Source organism: Syngnathus acus, chromosome 24 (assembly GCF_901709675.1).
Source record: "Syngnathus acus chromosome 24, fSynAcu1.2, whole genome shotgun sequence".
Taxonomy (NCBI): Eukaryota; Metazoa; Chordata; class Actinopteri; order Syngnathiformes; family Syngnathidae; genus Syngnathus; species Syngnathus acus.
Genome location: NC_051108.1, coordinates 5,866,970 through 5,891,160, shown reverse-complemented (window position 1 = coordinate 5,891,160; position 24,191 = coordinate 5,866,970). Strand labels below are relative to the sequence as shown.

Sequence of the window (24,191 nt, the reverse complement as noted above, 5' to 3'; positions counted from 1 at the left end):
GAAGATCAAATTTCCCTTCATGACGCGCTGAGGAGTCCGAGGTGAGGTTTTAAAATGCGGGCTAATTATTTTTGCGACTTGGTAGGGGGAATTTAGTATGCAACGTCAAACAAATGTAATTAAAGTTGGTGCCAAGATTGTTTTTCATTAAAAAATTGGCAAACTTAGCAGTAAACATTCACACCTATGGACAATTTAAAGAAGCTCGTGGGCCTGTTCTAAAAATAGCTAGCCAGTGGGACATTGTGATTTCCGCGCTATGTTTTTAAAAATGTGAACACTTGCAAAAATTGAGATATTTATGTATGCTAATTATTATGAGAAATCATTAACACGGTCAACAACATTTAATATGACAATAATAAAAAGTAATTGCATTGCGTTAATTTGTGAACAAAAAAATCTGCCAGCCTCCAAATTGAATTCCAAGAATATAAAAATGAATCGTCATCAATAACCTTTATTAAAACATCATTGGCCTCCCGCTCGTAGATAATGTACAGCGTAATCATAACGACAACAATATTAGGAATGAAACTAAAGTCTGTTGCACATATTTAATTTCTTTTTTTTTATCTCTGTGAACAAAACACTCTGATATCTTTTTTTTTACTTTTGACACATTTTGAGGAATGTACAGTTGAGAAATATTTTTTTTTTCCCTCCTCCAGACATCAACACACAATTTTATCTCACTTGCACTTCACACATAAACACACACACCTGTGTTACAAAATGACCTGTAATAACCCCGCCCCCGGCCCCTCCCACCTGTGGTAAACAAACACACATTTGCACACATACTTGCAGGCATATAGAATTGTGTGCATGCTCTTCCGACGTGATGTGTGTTTTTGTGTGTGTGCTCGCAGTGCGGCTGCGGTGCTTGGCTTTAATCAAACCCGTAGTTCCAAAGCGCCCGAGGCTGCGGTTTCCACAGGTTACACAACACAAACGCACGAAGGCCGAGCGTCGGGCCGCTATCGACCCGTTGCCGCGACGCGCCAAGTGGTTCGCCGTGGCCGTATGTCAACGTCTGCTCCTCTTTTGTCCCAATTGGAGGGAAACGGGGGAAGCTAAACGTCGCCTCGTTTGGTGCTGGTACCGGTGACCTTTAGAAAATAGAAGACACTTAAAGCGAGAGGGACACATTTTTTACACAACATAAATTTCCTGCTCCGTTGGGTTTTGGAGTCTCTCGGCGCAGTCTGAACTTTTAAAACACATGATGGTGGTACCCTGGCTAAGGAGTTGAATTTGTCCCCTGACCAAGTTTGTAGATGATTTTTTCCCCTTCCCCCATATTTTTTTTTCTTCTGTCTAGAGAAGCTTCAACCTCATTCCAACGTCGAGCGTCATGTGTCAATGACGTCCTGAGCCGGAGTGGGTTCGTGCGGCAAAGCGGTAGCGTTGGGCAGTGTCTGCGTGTGGCCGACCGAGTTTTGTTGCAGTTCCATAGCCATGGCGTTCTGCGGGTGAGGGAACTCCTTGACCTGCCGGCGGTACTCCAGGAAGGTGGAAGCCTTGGTGGCGATGGCCACCACGTTCTTGCCCACAAAGATGGTGGACACGCGGCTGTCCTGAAAGAGCACCATGTTGACGCCTCGGATCAGGATGGTGACCACGTTGATGGTGACCAGGCTCAGGACCGGGTAGAGCATCATCTTCTGGGGGGTCATGTGCTCACCTTGCATGCTGATCTCGCTGAGCGACACGCAGGGGAGGATGAGGAGCAAGATGTAGCAGTAAAAGAACATCAGGCCCTCAGCCCAAATGGGGAGTCCCGTGCGTTGGGGTTCCCACAGATTGGCTTGAATGTCCAGAAGATCCAGCAAGTCCAACGCCACCCAGAAGAGACGGCTCCGCATGTCCTCCTTCTTCCGGAAAGTTCTGACGTATTCCATGCTGTCGAGAGCCACCAGAACCAAATACAAACCGGGCACGCACACGGATAAAAGTAACGTCAATGCTTTCCGCGCCACCGTCTCCAGACTCTTCCTGTCGGCTTTGCAATTCTGGAAGACGAAGTACAGCTTGATCTCCAGCACGAAAATGTACAAGAACCAGAGGATCATAGCGTAGCCCCGCCGGGCCGTGCGCACCTCGGCTCCGACCCACACCGCTACGTAGCGTAGCACGATGAGGAAACACACGTCGCCCACCAGCACTATGATGCACACGCCGATTTTTCTCGGGCCTTGGTTCTGCTCCACCAGGTAGGCGTCCATGAAGGCCATGCTGGTCATGATGACAATGGTGGTCAAGCACACGTGGCGTTTATCGGGAGGCGGCAACACCATGGCGGGGGCACCTATTGGCTCACACTTGACACCTTTCGGGGGGGATTGTCTTAACGTCCGACTACGAGCGGGCGCGCCAGTACTGGAGCATCACTTTGTTACTTCCATCGATTTCGCTGGGCCCGCCCCCCGCGAGCGGCGGAGCTCTACGGCCGACACGCCATGACTGATGGTAATCCACACACACTGCCACAGCCGGCTTGGTCTAACAGACGTGAGACGGGGGATTGCTGCAGTGCAGGAATATCAAGGGAGGAGTTCTGCGTACAAAGCAGCGATCCGGCTGGTGGATTTACGCACGCCTGGCTTAGAATCCCTCCACGTATGCGTCCTGCAGATGCCGGTGCACCCAGAGCGAGGAGTCTGCAGTGGCCTGGAGCCTCCCCCCTCCCAACACCGCCATAAATCACACAGACGGCAGGTCAACGGCCCGGGAGGCCTTGCGTCCTACGCCGGCATCCCCGCGGGGAGGCTCTTACACCAGGTTGAATATCCATCCTTGCCCCTCCCTCCTCCTTCTTGCCACGTGGTAGCTTCCCCTCAGCCTGGAGCGAGATGAAATGAAGAAGAGGGATAGAGGGAGGGAGGGAGGGATGGTGGTTTAGGAGGAGGTGGAGGAGAGAGAAAGCTGTCAGCACCACAGGGTATATAACACAGTTGTCATTGCCAGCAGCCATTGCACACGCGAGCAGCCAAGTGATGTGTCAGCTTGGCATCAATGCATATAGGACAAGACAAGGTATAATAAGATTGCTTCACCTTTCTCTCAAGAGTGTGTCATGTGTCTGTGGTCATCGAGCCGCGTGCCTCCTTATCCTCAAATGAAATTCCATTTAGCACACTGCACCCGGCGGTGTCATTTTGATCGGAGCAGCTCATTCCCAAGCCACATACAAGAAGCTACTTACCCCCGTATCCGCTTTTTTTTTTTTTTTTTTTGCACTTCAGTTTTCTGCATCATTACCCTGCACTACAGTTTCAATTTGAGCCAAAGCAAATGAAGAAACAAATCCTTCATTTCCTGTGTGTAGTGGGGGTGGCAGTTTCCAAAGTATAACAACGGCTGCTCCTGCTGTAAATTTAAATCGCTCATTGGTGTCTACTGGACTTTATCACATGTGCACACACAGTGAGGAATAAGGAGTGCAGTATATTGCTGAACCTTAACTTATAATCCCTTGGTTAAAAAAAATTATAAAATGGGAGACAGGTTAGGGAAGCACTCCAGAAAGACTGTTCTGATTTGCTTTTGTCTTTAATTAAATCTATTATCGTACTAATTCTAAATTTTAACCACATGAAGCACTTTGTGCTGTAGGAATAAAATGCTCTTCTAGTTTGGTTTCATTTTCTTTCATTTGTTGATGATATGTTGTGTGCTTTGGTCCATTTAAAATTCATGCCACATAGAGCTGCCGCATACTTCACTACAAAACAGTACCCGAGGTACTCCAAGTCGGTCGTCATAAGGTACATAAATAACATGACATCCTTCAGTAGTGCTGTAAAATACTTTTGGTCCACTGCAGTAAAAATAAGTAAGCGTGGTTTCTGTTACATGCAATTTTGCAATTTGAAGTAAAAAAAGAAAGAAAAAAAAGACCATAATATCCATCTTTTTTTTTTTTTTTTTTCTTTTTGACTGCAGGGGCCTATGCGTATTGGGCTGCGGGTAAATTGGAGTCTATTCCAGCTGACTTTATGTGAGAACAGCCAACAATGACGATTACTAAAGAGGCAAAATTTATGTTGTCATCTTTCTTCAATGTGAGGTTGCCATTTTATTTCTTACAGTTTAATTTATTTACGACAAAAATAACTATGATGATATTGTCTAGAAGAACCATAAAATAGCAAATAAATCAGGCAATTGCAGCGTCAAACTCATCCTCCCTCTCGCTGACCTCCCATACACAATTTTACAGCTATTAAGACAATCGCAATTCTGTTTTATATGCAATAACACTAATTTCCGAGTTGTTCTTGAACGCATCGTTAGCGACGGCTGGTGCGTCACGAGCGTAGCAGGTGTTTTGGTGAATCTAATGATGCCAAGGCTGATAAAATGGTGGACGAAAAAGCCATGTAAGTTGAATCATTTTGGTACTTTTCGTTAATGTAGAAAATTCATGACCAATTCGACCTCAATCTTGTGTGTAATAAGCTTGTATTTGCGTGGGCATGTGGTTATTTTGTGACTTTATTAATATTATTTATTATGTAAATGTCAACTTTTAATTAATGCGTTTTCCCCTTAGAGAGCAGTACAGGAAAATCAGTGGAGTCAGGAACATTACAAATTGCTGAGATATTTTCTTTCATTGTACCACTAAAGGTGCACAGTACATGTCAAGTGTGTCACTTAATTGACTTTGTAAAAAAAAAAAAAATAAATCCAGGGAGTCCTTGACATATTTCCTCGGCATTCAGAGAGTTGCAATTAATTACGACGGGAAGAAAGACACAAAGCATTGTCATCTCCTGACAAATATTTAAATCATAATTTGGCTTCCGCTCTTAGTGTGCTTTCCAACTTCAAGGTAATTAAATCACTTTGAATGATCAATTCAAATGATCATGCTCGGTGTGAAGTGCTTAAGTTTCCCTTGTAGTATTGAAAATGTTGCTGTAAGCACATTGAACTTATGCGGAAGCAGAACCGCACCCTACAAGGCGATTGAAGTATTGATATTAAAATCATTTGCAAGTGTAATGCATGATGACTCAGTGTGTTTGACCAAAACAACACTTCATGTTTATTTAAAAAAAAAAAAAAAAAGTATTCCACCCCCCCGAAGGCATTTTAGTTGTTTACAACTTTGCAATTTCAAATGAGTACCCAAATATGAAATTCCATCTCTCCTCTCAGTATGATAGGAGGAACTTACAGGCAGTTCAAATGAAAGCTAAATTAACTTTGTGACGAGGTTATATGACATCACTGGCAACGTCTGCCAAACAGTCTCATTAGTAATCCAAGCATGGGTATGAATGTAGAAAACCCAAATTATGTCGAACGCAGCCTAAGAGAGAGATTACGCTCCTAAAACGATGATTAATTGGCTGATTAGGAGAATGCTGCGAATCATTTACATGTTATGTGGAGGAAGACCGCACCCACATATAGACGGAGCATCACCTCGCTGTTTAAATTGAAAAAAAAAAAAAAAAGATGAGATGCTTCATACCTAATGAATTGATTAGAAGCAATGTGATCATTCAAAAGAGTGGCTTTGAATTTAGAGGCATGCATGAGATGCTAATAAATGTTGAGAGCAAGTCATTCTTGATGTTTTAAAAAAAAAATGTTTTTGTGGTTGAGACGATTTGATGTGCACTGCTATCTTTCATCCATCATTTAATTTGCTCATCTCTGGTCTAGGTGCATTTTGTGAATGATTCAAAGGTTCAGAACTGGAGAATCTTGGCTTCCTAGGTAAGTGTTTTATTTTTATTTTTTTATTTAAGACACAGTAAACCACCCTCAGTTATTTGGTTGTTGTTCCAATACAAAGATGTGAATACCAAAGAACCAGAATTTTCTAGAAGAAATGAACCCTGACCTTTCTTGAATATTTGCTGACAGCATTTGTTTTGTTTGTGTGTAAACGCTAAACTATAATAGCCTCCATCCCCTTCCGATTCTAACATGGCTCAAGTGCTCCAACCCAAATCGTTAAACACATCTCGCTCCCTTGCCTGGAATTACTTTGCCATGTTTGCTAATCGTATTAAAGTGGCCCTCAAGGGAACAAGTGTGGTCCGTGTATTGTACACCAGACCCGCTCCAATATAGACAAAGCAAATTAAAACAACTGAAGGTATTCCTTTTTTCCATTTTATATGGTCTGAACACATTCAACACCTTTGCGCTTAATATTTTGCTCATACAGTTCTCCAAAAGCAAGGCCAAGTGTGCTAAGGTCATTCTCAGGTGAACTTTCCTACAAAACGAATGTTATGAAACATTTTTTAGATCAACTAAGAATGACTCACAACGGTCGGTCGGGCAAGACTGCAATGTCACACTTTGTGCTTTCCATCTATTCATTCCATTCAAAGTCCGTTTTGTACACGCACATCTCTTTCGTTCCTATTTTCTTATTTTTGCTATTTTTCAAGAAGTTATTTGACTATTTTGACTGATGCGTCTTACTCTCCTTCATCATGTCTTGTCGTGTGATAAGAACCAAAAGCTACACGCTCGCGCATAACTGGAAATAAAGCCTCATCTATCTCCGAGCTGTCACGGTTTCTAAATGGAGGTGGGTGTTGATCAAATGCGGCTAAAATTAAATGCGCGTCGCACAAACCAGAGGACGCCACTCGCAGTGGCTTAGCACGTGTCGCTCGGAGAATTTCCACTGAGCGCTACTTAATACCGGCCAATAAGTGATGGCTGCAGATCATCGTAGGCCAAACCCGCGGCTTTAGTCGGCAGCCATTTGTTTCTCTCACTCTAGTGGGTTCAAGTAATCTTCCCAAATGAATTTTACTCTTCCATTAGAGTACCTGCGTGATGGGCGTTAGCCATCGACCGCAGTGCAATTACAAAGTATCAGTCAGGAGATTGAAGGAGGTAACCCAATTTGACGAGCAAAAAGGACATTCATTGTCTTTTCACTCTATTATTAAACCGAGTTGCACTCTTGGAGAAATGTCAGACTCTAAAGTCCCTCCCACTCCCCGGCCAATTCATTACAGAGTTCCTAAGCATCGACCATAACCGTCTAACGAAGTCAAGCTAAAGTAAATGAGCACTGACGGGAAGACGACGACACACAATGGTGCTCAGCAATGGAAGTCAGCCAAAACCGTGTTAGCATCGGCAGCGTTTTATCGATTTATACAGTGGTTATCTTCTTTTCACACTTGCGCACTAATTACAACTTAGTGTGGGGGTTCTGTAAGAGTTTTTAGGAATGCTTGACTGCACTATTTACTTGTATCTTTTTTTTCCCTTTTCTCTTTTACTTCTCTCTCTCGTTTTAAAAAATATTTTCTGAACATTAGCCTGGCTCCCAAAACTAAAGGTTAAGCACCCAAAAGATTAGTCACTCAAGAAGTCCTGTAAATGTCATCGAAATAAAATAAAATAAAAAATAAAATCCAAAATGACGCAATATGTCAACTTGGATGACAAATTCAGATATTCAACTTGTTCCCTGCGCAGATTATGATAAGTATAATCCAGATATTCTACAATATCGTTTGTGTTTTCTTTCCAGGTCTTCTTTTCCAGAACACTGATAAACATGTAGCGGGAAGTCGACTCAAGGTTGCCTGAGAAGTAAGTCTCATCTTCCGTCCGTTCCCCTTTTATGATTGATGATGCCGAGATTAAAAAGCAAGAACCTCCGAACTGCAACGTGGACATTCCACCCGTATCGTGCCGCCAGCAATCAAACCTATTACGACTGATTTGAAAAGGATCAACAATCCCTCACTGTTAATTTTGTTCAACTGAGGCCGTCGTGATTACCATAATTACATTTTTTCCCAATTTCATTTCAAACACGGAAGCTTTGTTAGCATGCTCCTCCTACATGATCCCATCATTTTAACTCCCCGGCGCACTGATGGCGCCATTGTAAACGTCCATATTGAATTGCCCTATACAATATTCCTGTCACAATAATTGGGCTATACGTGCAGTTCATTCAAGCATCGGGATTTTCCTCGCAATAATTATGCAGAAATAGCAACGTATTGTTCCGTCAATAATTGTCTCCCTTAATCCCATCTTGCAATCCCTCCACCTGTCCATGTCAAACATGGCCACCCCGCGGGGCGACGGAATCCATCGTTGCATTCGAGTCACGCCGCATTACTGCTTGCTCGATTTCACTTGAGGCTAAAATGACTTTTCAAAGACAAATATCTTGCAGGACGTCTTCGGTATTCATCACATGTGCTGCGTGTCAGCATGAAAAAAAAAAAAATCATCAGAATGATAACCTGCCAGGAACAGCTGAACCACGTGAACAAAGTGCGGTATCAAGTTGTTAATGAAATAGCTCGAGTGTGCCGATGCAAATCTTATGAAGTACTAAGACTTCATGAGCCTTTGAGAGTTTGCATAAAACATTCACACACCTGTCACCTTCAATATGTCGTGGGAGGCAAAGGAAACACGGCAGGGGTAGGGAGAAACCCCCCCCCAAAAAAAACCGGGATGAGTGGAAAGAGACGCAGCATGCAGAGCAAAGGTTGCTGTTGCATGTGATTGATGAAAAGGCAAAGGAGATGCGATACCGAGAGGATTTGATGCGCTGCTAATGAGCCAGGAGTTAAAATGGATTGCTTAGCGGGGGATTTAAATATTACCAGCCGAGGATTAATGATGGGCCAAGTGAGACATTTCCCTTCCTGTAAGTCACGTGGGAATCTTTTGGAGAAGTATCACATCAAAAAATCGGCTCGCAAACTCCTCCAGTGCATGCGACGAAACACCGCGGCCATTCATGTTTTTTTCGTATTTTTCACCACCCGCATTGTGCGAAGGGGAAATAAAATCCTCCAAGCTTTTGCGGCCTGTTTAAAAAAAAAAAAAAAAAAAAGTCAAGAGTGGAAATTGGCATTTTGGAGCGAAAAATATGTGTTCACCCCATCTCACACCTCAAAAAGAGTTCTGGTGCCATGACTCTGACTTGCAGCCAATCAATCTGTCACAACAGCTCAAAGGGCAGACCTCTGCGAGGGCGCGAGCCTATTCAGCCACAGAATGTGACTGAAAAAAAAAAAATTCCCGAACCACAAAAGATATTTTCCATAAAGCTCTTCTATATGTCAGAAAATTGGCCTGTCTGGCATATTCAAATGATTCCCCAGACAGTATGAATAGGAATTGAATTCCATGAAGGCAGTGTGCAAACTTGCTTGATAAACACCAATTTGCATATTTCCGACCATCATCGGAAACACAAAAGTGCAAAACACGCTGGCCTATTAGCTCTGACAATAAAAGCTCAGCTATTCCACTCGCCGCACTTCTCTGACTGATCTTAAATGATATCACAGGTGTCACTTTGCCAAATCACTTCATACCCGCTGCAAATATTAATTAACATGCTAATTTGCAACACAGCCGGGTCATTGGTGCACCTCTTTGATAGAGCGTTCCACTCACCAGATTGTCACATTTGCAACCATTAGAGCCCGAGTATTATCTAATAACGCATCAACTTGTCGGATGTAAACAGTCCCACAAAGGCTTTGCAGGCAGATGGGGCCCGCTAATTAACTCCTTTTAATTTGTGCTTTTCAAGCTAGTAACCCATTCAGGACTGGAAAAGCACCATTAAGATGTCCTATTAAAACATGATGTAATTATTATTTTACACCCATCAATTATTGTCCCTTTTTTTGGAAGCACAATACCTCACATGCATATAGTGGGTTGATGTTAATGGTCTCTATTACCTCAAAATGCCACCGTGAGTTTATTTATGCTTTGGTTTCCCTCACTTTGGTTTAAAATAATTCAGGGCACGGCCTCCCAATGGGCAATCTTCTTTTATTTTCACTTGACCAACATGGTTAGTTTCCGCTGTAGTAACCCGCTAACATTTGTAATGTCGTTTGACAGAAGCAGGGCCGGAATTAACCGCCGTCCGTGTTGACATGCAATTTCGTTTTTGCTAATTATAGTGCATGGCGATCATAAATAATTCGGTGCTCCTCTGCTATCCTTCACCAGCTCGCTTTCATCCTACAAAGACGCACACATATATGCTAATGTGGACGGATGCTTTTGCATTGAAGGCAGAGGCAAGTGGGGGGGGGGGGGGGGGGGAGAACATTGAGCCATGCATCTCTCCCTTACAGTTAAAGGCCATTCATAAATAGCGAGCCTTCACTCTGTCCTGCGGTAACCGATTCCATGAGTCTCCAGTGGCTCCGCCTCCCTCGAGCAATGCTTTAATAACACCAGCACTGGCAAAAAGATGGAAGCATAAAATGCGTCTCGACAGGAGCCGAGGAAAGTCTCATGGAAAGTTGCCCGCAAACAACAAAACATGCCGTCATTGTTATTAGAAGAAACCACTTTTCATTTTTCTGTATTGTGCAGTCTGAAAGCACGAAAGGACCCTCCGTACTATGAATATGTATCGGCTGTAATTTAATCAAATGACTCATGCCTGTGTCGCCATGTCAACTCGGTCACTGTGATCAGACTGAATATGGAAAAAAGTACACAGTCAACCCAAAAGACTTCCTCGGTTGCTTTTCGGGCTGCAGGAAAATATACCCTTCCTTTTATTTTTGATCGGACAAACCATTGCTAGCGTTGCGCTGCATTGTTAGCCTTTTACCTATTTGTTTGTTTTATGTACTGCGCCGTAGCTCGCCTTTTGCCGGCTACGAACCGATAATGTCAAATAAACGTCTCACTCTCCAAGCTGTCCTGGGCAATCGAAATCAACGCGGCAATGATCGGAATACAAATTTGTTGCTTGTTTTGCTTTCTGTCATAAATGCCGAGCACCCACCGGGCAAAAAGCGTCTATTTTCGCCCTGCTTTCTTCGCTATCTCTCCGAGCTTGTTTAACCTGTGCTAAGGGGATAAAGCTGAGCCTTCCCTCACATCCAACAATCTCCCGCTTCCCTATTACGCCGAACGACTGTAGTAGTACACGTCTCCCTCAGGGTCACGTTTTCCAAGCCGAGCTCACAGTCTTCATGTTTACATTGCGAGATAGCAAGGACAAGTGATCGGAATCGGAACACACACATTAAGAGGACCACTGCGCATGAATGAAACTGTCATTGTCAGAATATGACTGAAATATAAAAGATGTTTCCGCAGTAATATTACAGAGTAGGGTCATAATTAATATTATGCCACCTTGGAGGGACACCACTTAGACTCTTTCCCAGATATGGATCATGCCCGCCGGATAAAATTTCCCTTTCGGCCGCTGCCTTTGTTGAGCAATGTCTTTTGCTTAAAGGCAACGCTCAAGTACTCCCCTGCGTCGCCACGCTGGAGCCTTCTTTAGTGCAACTGTCAAAAAGCCCACACGGACTTCCGCAGCAGTGCCGCCCTTTGCCAAATACGAGACCGCAAGATTTAAGACCGGAGCAGATAGCAGAAGTTGCGCCGCTCCGGCTTATACATCACGGCCGACTTCTCTCGGGGTTTTTTACTTGCCGAGTGTTGATTATCTAAATGATGACTCCACCGTATCTTAAATTAGGCCGTTGAAGTATCAGCTCATAAATTGCATGGATGGAATGACAACCCCCTGCGGCAAAGAGCCTCCTGATGTAGTACAATGTGCTATTCTTTCATTTGGAACATGCGAGTGGGTGCTGCATCTGCAGAGTAGATTAGAGTCATAAAACTTGGCGCTTAGATGATGTGACATTTCACCCTGGCTGTAAAATCTCGGCACGGTGCTCATACCGTCTCGCCCACGGTGAATATGTTAATTGTCCACATAAACAACGGGACAACATTATTGCATGTGCAATTATCTTCTAAATTAAACAAATCTATGCCGATGTCGGTTCCGGTGTCTGACTCTAATCATGCATACATTTATATGATCCAAGTGTAATAAAAGCGGCTCAAGGTCAAACACTAAAGATTGTACCATCACCGGATAGAAGATGATAATGCGAGTTTTCACGTTTTACAGCAGTTATCTCCTTTTGATATTCAAGAATATGATATTTCGGGATGCAGAAGTTGAAATAATTGCTTCAAGATCCCAACTATGGTTCTCAAGCAGGATTGGATTTTGTTCCACCTTAGATGTTCCACTCTTGGTCAAGATCTTAAGCCAAGTATTAGTCTATTCTCTTTTTTTTTTTTTCTATTGCCCAGCATGCTTGCATTAGATGGCCATTTATTTTGCTCTTCCTTCACGGTAGTCTCTCCAGAACCAATAAGCAGGCGTGTCAGCCGGTTGTACAAGCGAAAGGAAAACGGGGACAATGAATGACATTGACAGGCGACATGCGTCAGAACGTCTGTTGTAAGGACACTGAACTGATGGTTGATAGCAGATGTGTGTCTAATTGCGGCGGGGTTGGGCGCCCTCAATACGTCTGTCTCCTCCATCTCTGCCTACCAGCAAAGCGCCCTTTGCAACTTCCAATCACTGCCTCTAATTAGAGGCCTTATCTCTGCCAATCACTGAGCCTTTTGCTCTTTTCCACGGCCCGCTGCACATTTAGCAGGCTAACAGGCATAGCCAAGGAGGCGTGTTGGTCATAGAGGACAAGCGATAGATAGACAGGGAGGAGAGAATAAAGTGACATGAGACGCAGGAGCCTGCTCTCGTTGGAATTTTGTATGACGAGTAATATACCCTATTATATTATTTGTGGTTTACTCCGGGTAAAACCATTCTCCTTCCTCATTTGAAAATACTGTACAAAATGGCAAACAAGACAGGAAAGAGAAGGTTCTCAAGGCCAACCAAGTTCCAGTAATAGATATTAGTCCCACAGGGCTCAATGCCCATCCCACTGGAATAGTGGAATCTGCCTCGGGTATTGTTTAGGAGACCGTAGTAGCTACTAAGTCAACAAGGACATGGCTTTGGGTTGAAATGTGGTCTTCTCACCCTTGAGCAACTCTCCCTTGACTTCTTGCTTGCTATCCTCAGTGGGAATTAGTTCTTTGCGGTGCATTGCATGCAATACCAATTAAACAGCAGAGTGAAAATTGAATTTATCCTCCGGGATGAATATAAGCTCAACATGTCCATGATAGTCAAATGGGTTGCCATGGGGATTTGCACATTAACTACTGACTGGGCTTGCACAAAATTGCTTTTTAAAAAATTTATTTAACTTGTTTTAGAAGAGTTCCAGTTAAACTTTATGAGAGTAGGAGTGTTTTTTCCCCCTAAATGCCATTAAACTGAGGAAAATGGATGACTAATTATTTTTCCTGTTTCTTTAGATAATCGTCAAGATGGCAAGGAGAATCTATGCTCATCTGTAGTGGAAACGATGGTAAGTTTTCCGCTACGCTGCGGACAAACAGGAGAACACGACTCTCTTGTTGTCAAGTGATGCAATGTCATTAGCATTTGCTTACTTAGCCATTCGTTTTACTGTGTGCTTGTAAAAACTATGAACAGCACAGTCTATATTGACACCAGGGTAACCACACTCGAGCTTTCCAGGCAGTATTATAGCCCACTAAAGTAGGTTATCAGGGGTTGCCATGGCAATGAAAGAGATACTTGTCTTTAATTTCAGGTGATTTGCGGTTATGATGAGGTCACATTGCTCTCGGATCCTCCGTAGATTTTATTTTTCGGGGTTTGTTATGAATATCTATCAGGCAGTTTGCATTTCACAGGATTTCCAATCGCTTTGACATTTGAGTGCTTCCTGTGTGTTTGAGAGAGTTTGTTAGATAATGAAATTCTCGGGAGATGTGAACCGGGAAAGGGGTTGTGAATTTGATCTTAACAAGAAGGGATCTGCAGCGACTTAAACAAATGGACGGACGTGAAAGTGTCCAATGATACTTAAGAGCGTCAAGGTGAAAAGAAACCGACTTTCTCGCCTCCCCCTTTCTCAATGTCCGTCCGTGTTCGTTAGGTCGGGAACCTCTTGAAAATCAATTTAAGGAAATTAAAATTCCGCCAGAGTTCCATCATTAGCTTTTATAATTTCATCTTCCTCCTTCAGTGCCTTTATCCCAGAGCCACTCAGTTCATCTCTGCAGCACAACCCCGGTGAATAATTAACCGCAGTCGTGAGCGGCAAGCCGATGAACGACACAAGCGTTCTATCGTTCCCACACAGCCGCACACCTGCAGCGGTGGCGCGCTTTTAAGCTTCTTCCTGCTTCTTTTATCTCCCTACAGTTTGACTTCAGCCCGACGTAGCGTGTCTCGCGCTCGCTCACGCTGGGTTTCGAACATGCGAAATCTGTCGCGCACATACAACTCGCACGAATTTGTCGTCCACGTACGCATAAACGGCTAGCGCTGCTTTCAGGCTTTTTTTTTTTTAAGCTCGGGGAACTGAGGGCGGACTGCATATGAGAGCCCTCCTGCTGTGACACAGAAGGTGGCAAACCCATTAACCTCTATGAAGGAAAGGAAGGAACCATGTACCGACTCGCCCAAATAGCCAATTTGGGATGGAAGTCGGAACGGATGGAAAAGTTGACGGCGGCGCTGCTGAAACAGAACAAAAGTCTTAGCCGGGCTTTGGCGCTAAGTCTGGGTATTGATGAACAAGTTCCTCTGTGATTAGTCAAAAGGCTCCGTTGGATCCTCTTCACGGAGGCCGGATCTGTAGGAACTCTGCTGCGGTTTTGAAGACATACAGCGATTGTGTCTGCTAATTGTTTTGCCGAGAATACATCGGCCAATAATATCTCGCCAAATGAAACAGAATGTCGACTCATGTATTGGCATGGAGACAAAGCCTCGGGGATAGATTCAGCAGACTTACTGAACACATCTGTTCCGTTTGCCTCATTCATGCGTTTTATTGATTTTTCGTCTTTGCTGCATTTTTATTGCTCGACTTTAGCTAGCAATTCACGTGATCGAATATGAAACCTAACCATTTGACAGTTTGCGTGAATCCGACTCAACGCTCCGCTCTCACGATGCACTCCATCCGCAGTAGTTACCTAATTGATAAGTCCACCTTTGTTTTGACCTGCTGCTCTAAAGCACTTAGATTTGAAAGATTGTTACAAGGAAAACAGCCCCACCAAAGTGTTGACTAATCGGTGCGATTAAAATCTTGACATCTGCTGGTTAATTATTTCCCAATCGCTTTGTGGCGATCATTTGTCCCTTAGATGAAACACAAGATCGTTAAACAAGTCTGGATTAGCCAAGATGGCTGAGAACTAAATTTGGAAAATGTAAACGTGACCTTAAATCTCAAATTTCGAAAGCTTTGAGCCATAAGAGATGTTGACGTTTTGTCCAAACAGCATTCAAAAGGCATTTACCGTGGGAACCATATGCTGCTTGTTCCGTCACGTCTCCACTGAGATGTTGACGCAAGAAAGAAAATCTATTGCAACAAAGTTTTAGTCATTACGAGCAGACGGTTGCACAACATAGCTGATATTGATCTACTGAGACGAAGGATAACGTTCAAAGGCGTCATGCTTCTGGGACTCAAACGGTCTGGTTTCATTAAGTGTAAACATTGGGAAGAAAGAAATCATTTGAAATCGAAGAAAGTGGGAAATAAGGGAGCCTGACAAAGCCACCAAAACAAAGAAGTCCAAAAAAAAAGTGTTTTTTCCTTTTGTAATCCCTTCATATTGCCAGCCAAGTCGGGATAAATGAGCATGTTTGCTGGATGATGAAGCTTTTCGGTTCGGTGGAGGCTGCAGCCCGTGTCTCTGGCTCTGACTTGAAACTGTGGGCAGCAAATTTCGGACACGCAGCCAAAGAGCCGTGTGGACAAAGATGAAGCACCCAACACTGCTTTATCTCTGCTTCTAGGAACAACACCCACATACAGTAAATGGCTGGGCCTTTCAAAGAATCAGAAGGAATGGACGCTTGAAACTGCTTGTGTCTGTTGTGTTCTGAGCCTTGTTTACACAAAGCGCTGTGATTTAGCTCGGCAATACTGTCATGACAGGAAAAAAAAATAGTGCAATATGTATCAGTTTGTTTTCAGTGATGGGCGAGTATCGGTACTTGTCGAGACGGTCGATAACAAACCCCCGATACTAAAGCCATTGAGCATCCCTCATTGATATAATTGCAGTTGGGTTGACTTTTGAATCTAAAATCTTAATTCTGTCCTCTATTTTATTGATGTACAAAAAAAATGCATTGATGTTCTTCTAGTTCTTTTTTTTTTTGTATTTTCCAGCTATGACTGGGAGAGTCAAGTCGTGATTGTCTGTGGAGTTGTGTGTAGTGTGCTGTGAAGAGTGTTTGAAATAACCGGCCTTGAAGTGCTGATAAGAAACAAGCCTTGAATTGAGTGCTTCGTGTGGCAGGCGAGGCGCGCCAATCGTTTCATGTTTATTTATCATTGTTTTTCTTTTTCCGTAGGTTTACGGCTAATTGCAGAGTAGAGTGGCTTTCTGAACGTCGATTAGCGCCCTACTGAGTTGAGAGGCAGTACGGATGTTGCGAGGAAGACGCAAAAGAGAGAAACTGCACATCAGTAAAAACAGGAAAAAAAAAAAAGGTGAGGCAACATTTATGTGTTGACACGTTGCCGTTCACTTTGTGGACACAAGCGGTATGTTTTAGGACGACATGAGTGCCGGCTTGCGTTGTGATGTTGCTTTTAAGTGCTGCAAGATGCGAGAGTGGGGAAACAAGGGGGTGAGTTGAGGTTATGGGGAGTGATGGCTGAAAGGAGCAAGCGAGCGAGACGCAGCGAGAGAGAGAGAGAGAGAGCGAGCGAGACAAGTTCTCCACAGCCCAGAGGCAGTGACACACTAGCAGATGTTTCTGCCTCTCAACGCCAAGAACGTGCATCTCCCCAGAAAGCGGCTGCTGCTGCGAACTAATCAGTCCACCGGTGGTGGCTGCAGCCTACCCCCCCCCCTCCCCTCCCCTCCCTGTCACAAGTGATCTACATTGATGCTGATTTACGCTATTGTTAGAGTTCCTTTCAGGGTTGAGGCGCTAATCCTGCAGAGCCGGCCCTCATACGGCGAGGTTATGACAGAGCTCACCTCAGATGCCTCATAATTTGCAAAGGCCGGCGAGTAGCAAACGAGTGGGCTGCAACGGGCAGCGTGCTGGACAATGCCCGTTTGGCTCGAGCTTCTCTCTGCTGCCGCATGTTCGTTTCTGCTGCAATTAACTCAGCCTTGCTCGTAGAGCATTGCGACGTGGAGTGTCGACAAGTCTAGTGTCAAAGTCCCCGGGCCGAGTCTAATTACCAACAGCGCAATTAAAACGCACCTTCTGCAAGAATATCGACCATTAGTGGTTTTCCAAAGAAACAAATTCTCTTTGCTCCTTATTAACTACTGTATACTTTCCACATGGGCTCAGTTGAATATCGATTTTCAGTTTGGTTGGCCCATCAACAGCAAAATGTATTTTCGCCCCCTCGGCTAAGTTACATTTTTGCATGCAGAGCTTGTTCACTTGTTGGACCATGCCATAATTAATTAAGATCTACATCACTGCAGACGGCATATGGAGACGCAGAATTGCGTGCAAGCACGTCTGCTACGTCTTCCCAAAGTGTAAAGTCTTGTAAAAATGACTCCAGAGTGAGACTTCATCTTGCCTAACCTTGTTATTTAAAGCATGACAGAATAGATTCAAACTAGGGATTTCGATTCACAGATTGCTGTGAATCTATAGCGAAGCGTTATTGCATTAAGTCCCAAATTGCAAGTGACTTTTATTGGTTGGCCTCTGCCAACCTTCTGTCAAATTAATGAAAGATCGTCGGTCCAGGGCAAACAAAAAAGCCGGACGCACACACGGGAACATCCAGCCCATCAGACCAACACATGCTCAGCGCACAAATGTATGCTCGGCAACAGCACACAATACATCGTGTTAAGTACCGTCTGGACAGGAGCACGCATTCTTTCAGTGATGCAAACATGAGCGGAGTAAAAGTAATGTATTCATTAGAGGAGGCACTCTGACAGTCCCCGTTACACATAGAGAAGTGTGCACGCTCACGCATTAGCGAGGTGTTTATGTGGACCGAGCAGACATATTGTGACTTTTCTTTTTCCAAATGGAAATGCAGCATGCATTCAAAATAACAATAAAAGAGTATGTCCGCCTTTGGTCAAGTGATCATTTTTACTGGTTCCTATACCTGCTCTCCAATGACTGTAAAGGCAGCAGCATATAAGACAAGTTTATAGACTCTGGAATCCTTTTGGACTTCCAGCGACATTAAATCACAATCGCAGTCTGCTTTTGAAGGTGATGTAGCAAGGTTGGTACCAGTGGACTCAATACTGCATGTGGTGTTTGGAAATTATATGTGCAATATACAGATTGCATTGAAACGACTTGACAAAAACAAAGTGCATGTCATAATGTTGCAAATCCATCCTTGACAATTTTTTCCTCTCTCATCTCTTTATACGCAGCCTTGAGACATTTTCTGTTTACTTGTCAGAGGAATCTTGCTGCTCTGTAGGATTCAACATTTCCCGATTCTGATTATTTTTTTCTTTGAATGTCACGTTGAGGAATAAAATTGAGAGAAAATGAAATGGAAAACACAAGGTCATAAATGAGTAAAATCAATTCTAAGGGTGAAATGAGTTTTGTTTTGAATTGGGCTGTGGGGACCGAGCAAACGGCATAAACAGTCACAAGGAACAAGATACTGCTTAGAAGCTATGGTGCTGCTGTTTTGGTTAGCAAGTAATGCCAACGGAGTGAAATTATTACCACCTGTTATTTTTTTTCTTGATGACCAATTGCGGCAAGGCGTCCAGACGTTGAGGAAATACACCGCCATACGTCTCGACCTGCTTGTGGCACTTGAGCTGATGTATTTGCCCATCACTTGTGTATCTCTGATAACTGCTTTCCCTGGAGGGCTGCAATGGCTCCAATCTTTCACCACTAGCCACCTTCTCTGGCACTTTTGTGCTTTTCAATGTGGTGCCAAAATGCGTGTGTTGGGATACTTAGATAGGCGGTAATAACATTGAACTGTAAGTAGAAGCTCACAACAGGATTGCGATGTAAAAAAGCAAAAATTCCATCTTAGAGCCAAAAAAAACACCCACGGTCAAATCAGACGAGGAAACTTCTTTAACTGCTTTGCGGATGGGACACATTTTATCACACCATAAAATCCAGTAGTCTCACTCGACCTGGCAGTTATTAGTCAAAAGCCGCCGTGGCACTTTTGTTTTCTCCTCGTACCAACATTAAGGGATCAGGCCTTTGATTTGCAATCGTCCACATATTGTAACTCTCCTTTATTGGCTACTAAACACCGAAGCAAGTGTTTATTTGCCCAAGCCATCTTTCCATTTTGATGTACTTGGCTATGTCATCGTTTTTGACCTTATCCTTGCATTTTTATTTAGCATTAGCTTAGTATTTTGGATCTATAATTAAGCAGACAGTATTTACAAAAACGTTCCATTGTGGGATGCCTGGAGGTTGCTTTCTCGGTCCTCGTTATTGTTTAGTACGGCTGTTATTGATCGACTCTGCCATGTGGCTATTGATTGGAGTGGAAGCCATTAGGTCAGGGAGATTCCAACCTTGGATTCCAAAGCGGGAAAACCGGTGCCTGAAAACCGGAAAATATACAATGTGCAAATTGCATACGGTGCAAAAGTGTGTCAGCCCGGGATGATGCCAAAAACATTACGGGATTGAGCGGGCGTAATGCAGAATAAGACAAAGGGCTCTAATTTAGCTCGTCTCGCCGCTGCCAGCGGGCGCTGTCCAAATAAACAATCTCGTTTTTGATGTCCCGGGCACACATAGTTTTCAAGAGCGCGCTCGGTTTTGGCCGGCGTGACAGCCTCCCACATTGTCTCCGGCCGATCATTCAAATTGACCACCGGTCGCTATGCGGCGGTGCTGGGGGGGGGGGGTCAGATGATTGGTGAGGGGGCTGAATGACCGCGCAGTACTTCACTCAGCTCCGCCGCTTTCTGCTCATATATTTATAGCGGTACTGTATTTAATTGAGTTTCTAGCGGGAGGGCTGAATTTTAAAGAGTCCCATAAATGGGATTCGAGGCATGCGGAAACACAATCCGCAGCGCAATAAGCATGCAAAGTGCACAATCATGAAAAGCAGCTCGCTCTGTAATCTGTGTAATGCAACACATTTGTAATGGAGCACATTGGCTCTCACTTCTTGGGATGCCAAGAAGTGTGCGACTGACCTTAAGGTTGTTGTTTTAAAATGTTAATCGATGCGAAGACTGGGAACCTGATATTGATGATTTAACCAAGGGCAAACTTCATTGTAAACTCCAGCGGCAGTATGTGTCACAATATTTGCGTGATATAGCGCCACATGGTAGTAAGAGCCATAAAATGTAATTATTTCAGTTATTTCTGCTTTTACTCAGGGGTGAGGTATTCAAGTGAACGATTGGGCAATATATCTATTAGAGTGTAATTTTATCTTTTATTATATGAGACAGTTGATCGTACATGCCCTGAGGTAAAAAAATTCCATTGTAAGGAGATAATAAAACACTGCGGAATGGCGTAGCCAATCGTGCGGTCTGACCCCTGCAGGGTCAAAATTCAAATTCATTGTCTGTTTATCCGATAATAAATTGAGCATGATAGATTAATTCACATTTGGCTCATCAGCCAAGCAAAATGAATGAATACAGTGGAGCCCCGAGCTTAATAACCCGGAGGAAAAACCGGCGCCTCCAAATGTGATTTCTTTCAAGGACACTGGAGAGGAGCAGCATGGAAACCTCCCCGCGACAATTTACACTAAATTCTCATCACTCGCAGCTTGAGCCGACGTATCAGACACGGTTAACGCCAAGCCGAGCGTTATCACGCGTTCAATGTAATCAGAAATCCTAATTAGCGTCATTAAAATTGACGCTGTTAAATCGGGGACTTGGAGAAAATCACTCTGCGTTTACGCTGTCAAGCTGGGTTGACTGTATAGTCTGAGCTATCAAAGCTGGTTACAGTGCTGGAGGCTGAAAGCATTGGGGGGGATGAGGGGGGGGGGGTCACCTCTTATCCAAAGCGAGCCTGGCATGTGCATTTTTCTTCTTTGTAGAGTGTGAATTAATTTCTCAGTGCAAAACAGCTGCAGCAGTGAAGCATGGAGGCAGCGAGAAGTGATGCCGCTCGGCTCTTGTAACTAAAAGGTCAAACATTTAATCCCGGTTAAATACCACGTTTAGTAACAATTGGTGAAATGGTGTGAAAGTCCTGTAGTGGTGTTCAACAGTTTGCAGCACTCGACCAGGACCTCCTTACCAAAAATATGAGTAAAATAAATATCTGTGTAAATTCAGGTTAAATTGCCAACATAGGAAGCAAAATCATCATAAATTGAAGACCTTGTGCAATCAACTGATAACAAGCTAATTAATCAGTCGGCATGCAACAATTGTTACTGTCATGTACGTAATAGTTCAAAGATAATCAATCAAAAGTGATGCGACATGGCAAGCTAAAAAAAAAAAAAAGACTTCACACCAATCATGCATTTCATTATTTTCCTGTTGACTCAAAAGTATCACATTAATTCAAGCTATTTTTAGACACCACAGAATATTCATGTCATGTCAGAAAAGACACAGAGTCACATTCTCATTATCCGACAGTCACTTTGAAATATTGTCGGGCACAGTAGTTCAGCGGTGGCGGTCATAGATTTTCTCAGTGACCCCGCTTGTCGACGTGCTTGCGCGCGTCCGCCCGTGTGCGCAGGGGCGTGCGCGCGCACGCCGGCAAACCGCTCGCTGACTCCACAAAACGAACAGCTTGTCATTTAGCAAAACTGACGAGCCGCTAGCAAACTCGTTCTCGTGGATCAAGTAAATTGTGTTTAACAAGAATATATTGTTGATACAGCAACAAGGGAGGGGGGGGGGGATGCTGAACGCGCATGAACGCATCCTTTAGAGAGCGAGAGAGAGGAGAGGAAAGTCACAAACTGGAGCCGGTCGGAAGTGACAGTGATGATAACATTTTTACTGCACTTATATTTTGTCTGCCATGTCATGTTCAACAGTGTGTTTTATCCCCCCCCCCCCCCCCATCTGTCTATGACACAAGCGAACATGAACTCTACTGGCTTACCGTCAATCCACTAGTCTGTCCAAAGTGTTGAATCTCATCGCAGGCTCAGAAGAGATGCTTTGTAAATCCGTCGGGGAGGGTGGAAAGGATAGTAATAATAAAAAGCAGCAGTCCGAATTAGTAATATGGTAATTAGTTACGCGGACCAACGTCCCATCCTCGCTCGCGCGCCCGATGCGAAAGAATTCAGACATGCGTGGCGAGTCCAATCTGCAGACTACAGTCAACCGCTTTGGGTAAGCCTCTCGCGCTCTCTCTCTCTCTCTCTTTCTCTCGCTCTGCCTCCCTTCTATCTCTCTCTCTCCCCCCCTACTCTTCTCCCCCCCCTCTCTCGCTAAACAGAGGACATTTGCCTCCTTGGCAATGATGTGATAAAGAAGTATTCAATTTGAGTTAATTGATTGCAACAGTGCCAAAACAAAAATCCAACTCCTCTTGCATTTAAAATAGATGAAGTAAAAAAAAAAGGCTTTCCATCTCCCAGCTAATAGTTTGCTGAAAACAACTACATTAATGATCACTTTGTTTAGATATAGGAAAAGCAGCCATCTGGAACAAGCACTCGGCTGCCCTGTCACCGAGTCCTGTAAGAAAGGGGAGCAACAGTTTGCAAGAGAATGTGCCATAAAAAAAAGAAGCAATATGCTCTAAGTAGCATTGCTGGATGGATTAGTGTCCAAACAAAAGAATGGGCGTTCTAATTAATTTGCCACGGCTCGTTTGCAAGCATCGCGGCATCTCCTGGGGTGGGAATACAACAAGATGGAAGTGGCATTTATTAATTAGTGTATTTTTACAATGTTGCATCTGGAAAGCTGGGAAAACCCAATCCAGGGTGGACCTGGCATAGAATCCAGATCTGGTTTAATTCCCCCGTCAGCGCTCAAAATTGTGATGAGTCCAAGGTGTCTCTCTCACCCCTTAGTCAATTGTGATAAGCGGTATATAAAATGGATGGATGGAGGACAAGAGTGATTTGGCATGCTACACTAACTCATGTAATCTTGCTTGAATTATGCGATGAGACATTAAAAAGTCATTATGCACGCGTAGGTCAAAAGCGTACAACTGCTCCAGATGCATAAGTGGCCGCCATAATAGCGTTTTTGATGGGTGCGGTCGATTGCTGAGGTCGGCGTGTTAACGGTGGCGTGGCAACGTGATGCTTGGAGTCAATTTTGATTTACATAAGGACTTCCGAATCTTATTTATATATATATATATAAAAAAAAATAAATCAAATGGCGTGTCTTTTAAAGCCCGCTGCTTGGTCTCCATGTGATGAATCAGTTTTGATGGCTGTATTGCCTCATTTGCGAGACGGTGGCGACATTATGCAGAGCGGAGTTTGCTGCGTGCGAGTCGACGAGGAATAAATCTCCACCCAAAGTAGAACTGCCTGCTTTGCCTCCTAAATATTGCTTGCACCTGGATTTTCAAAATAAAACTGCTTTCTGACTGATGTTTTTACGGCGACATTAATAACGCTAAGTGACGCAAATGTTCATTCTTAACGCTCGACGCGCACCAGCTGCAAAGTCGCCTCGGCTCCAGAAAGCCACCGTCTCCTCGGGCTTCCGTGGCCTAAATTTACTCAAGCTTAGAACTTTAAGTTGAACCCCCGGGGAGCGTGGGAAAGACTAGTGTAAATGAGGCTAGCGTGCATTTCGTACGGCCGCCGTGACGTCAGAGCCGCAGATGAGCCCTCTTGCAAAATCGCCACTCGTCTGCCAGATTCGGGTGGCGACATCATGATTTTGTCGCATATTAGAATGATTTAACATGCTCTGTTTGCTGCATCGCCTTTGACTCGATCAAACCAAAATAAAAAAAAAGTCCACAACTCTGCATGCATCAGCATCAGTAAACATCTTCTGGACAATTTGTGTCATTCTCCGTTCTGAGTGCAGTTCTAATGGGGAGTCAATTTGTCCTCATCTGCATTTGGATCCATTATTCATGTTTTCTGTACACACAGCTTGCAGTTTCTCGCTTTTAGGCTATCTCTCATGTTCACTTTTTATTTCCCCCACAGCAGTTTCCCTTCTGTGTTTCCTCTCGACTCTGCTTTGAAGTCCCGGTGCCAGCCCGAAACCAACCGCCTGGACGAAGTGAGATTTATTTATTTTTTTCGAGGTTGAAAGTAAGTTAAAAATGATTTAACCCCAAT

At 43.9% G+C, this 24,191-nt stretch overlaps 1 protein-coding gene and 1 long non-coding RNA gene across 2 annotated transcripts; one reads left to right on the top strand and one right to left on the bottom strand.

The window, feature by feature from the left end:
• Positions 1-436: 436 nt before the first annotated feature.
• tmem121ab (transmembrane protein 121Ab) lies at positions 437-22,266 on the bottom strand. Its single transcript, XM_037244562.1, has 2 exons — positions 22,022-22,266; positions 437-2,845 (listed from the first exon to the last, which is right to left on the bottom strand). Exon 2 carries the CDS (start codon positions 2,298-2,300, stop codon positions 1,356-1,358), a length of 945 nt encoding a protein of 314 aa, XP_037100457.1. The 5' UTR covers positions 2,301-2,845; positions 22,022-22,266; the 3' UTR covers positions 437-1,355.
• On the top strand, positions 2,852-16,756 carry LOC119117920. The gene is made up of 5 exons (XR_005096627.1): positions 2,852-4,385; positions 5,683-5,736; positions 7,529-7,590; positions 13,219-13,271; positions 16,316-16,756. It is a non-coding gene; the product is annotated as an uncharacterized LOC119117920 (long non-coding RNA).
• Positions 22,267-24,191: the final 1,925 nt, after the last annotated feature.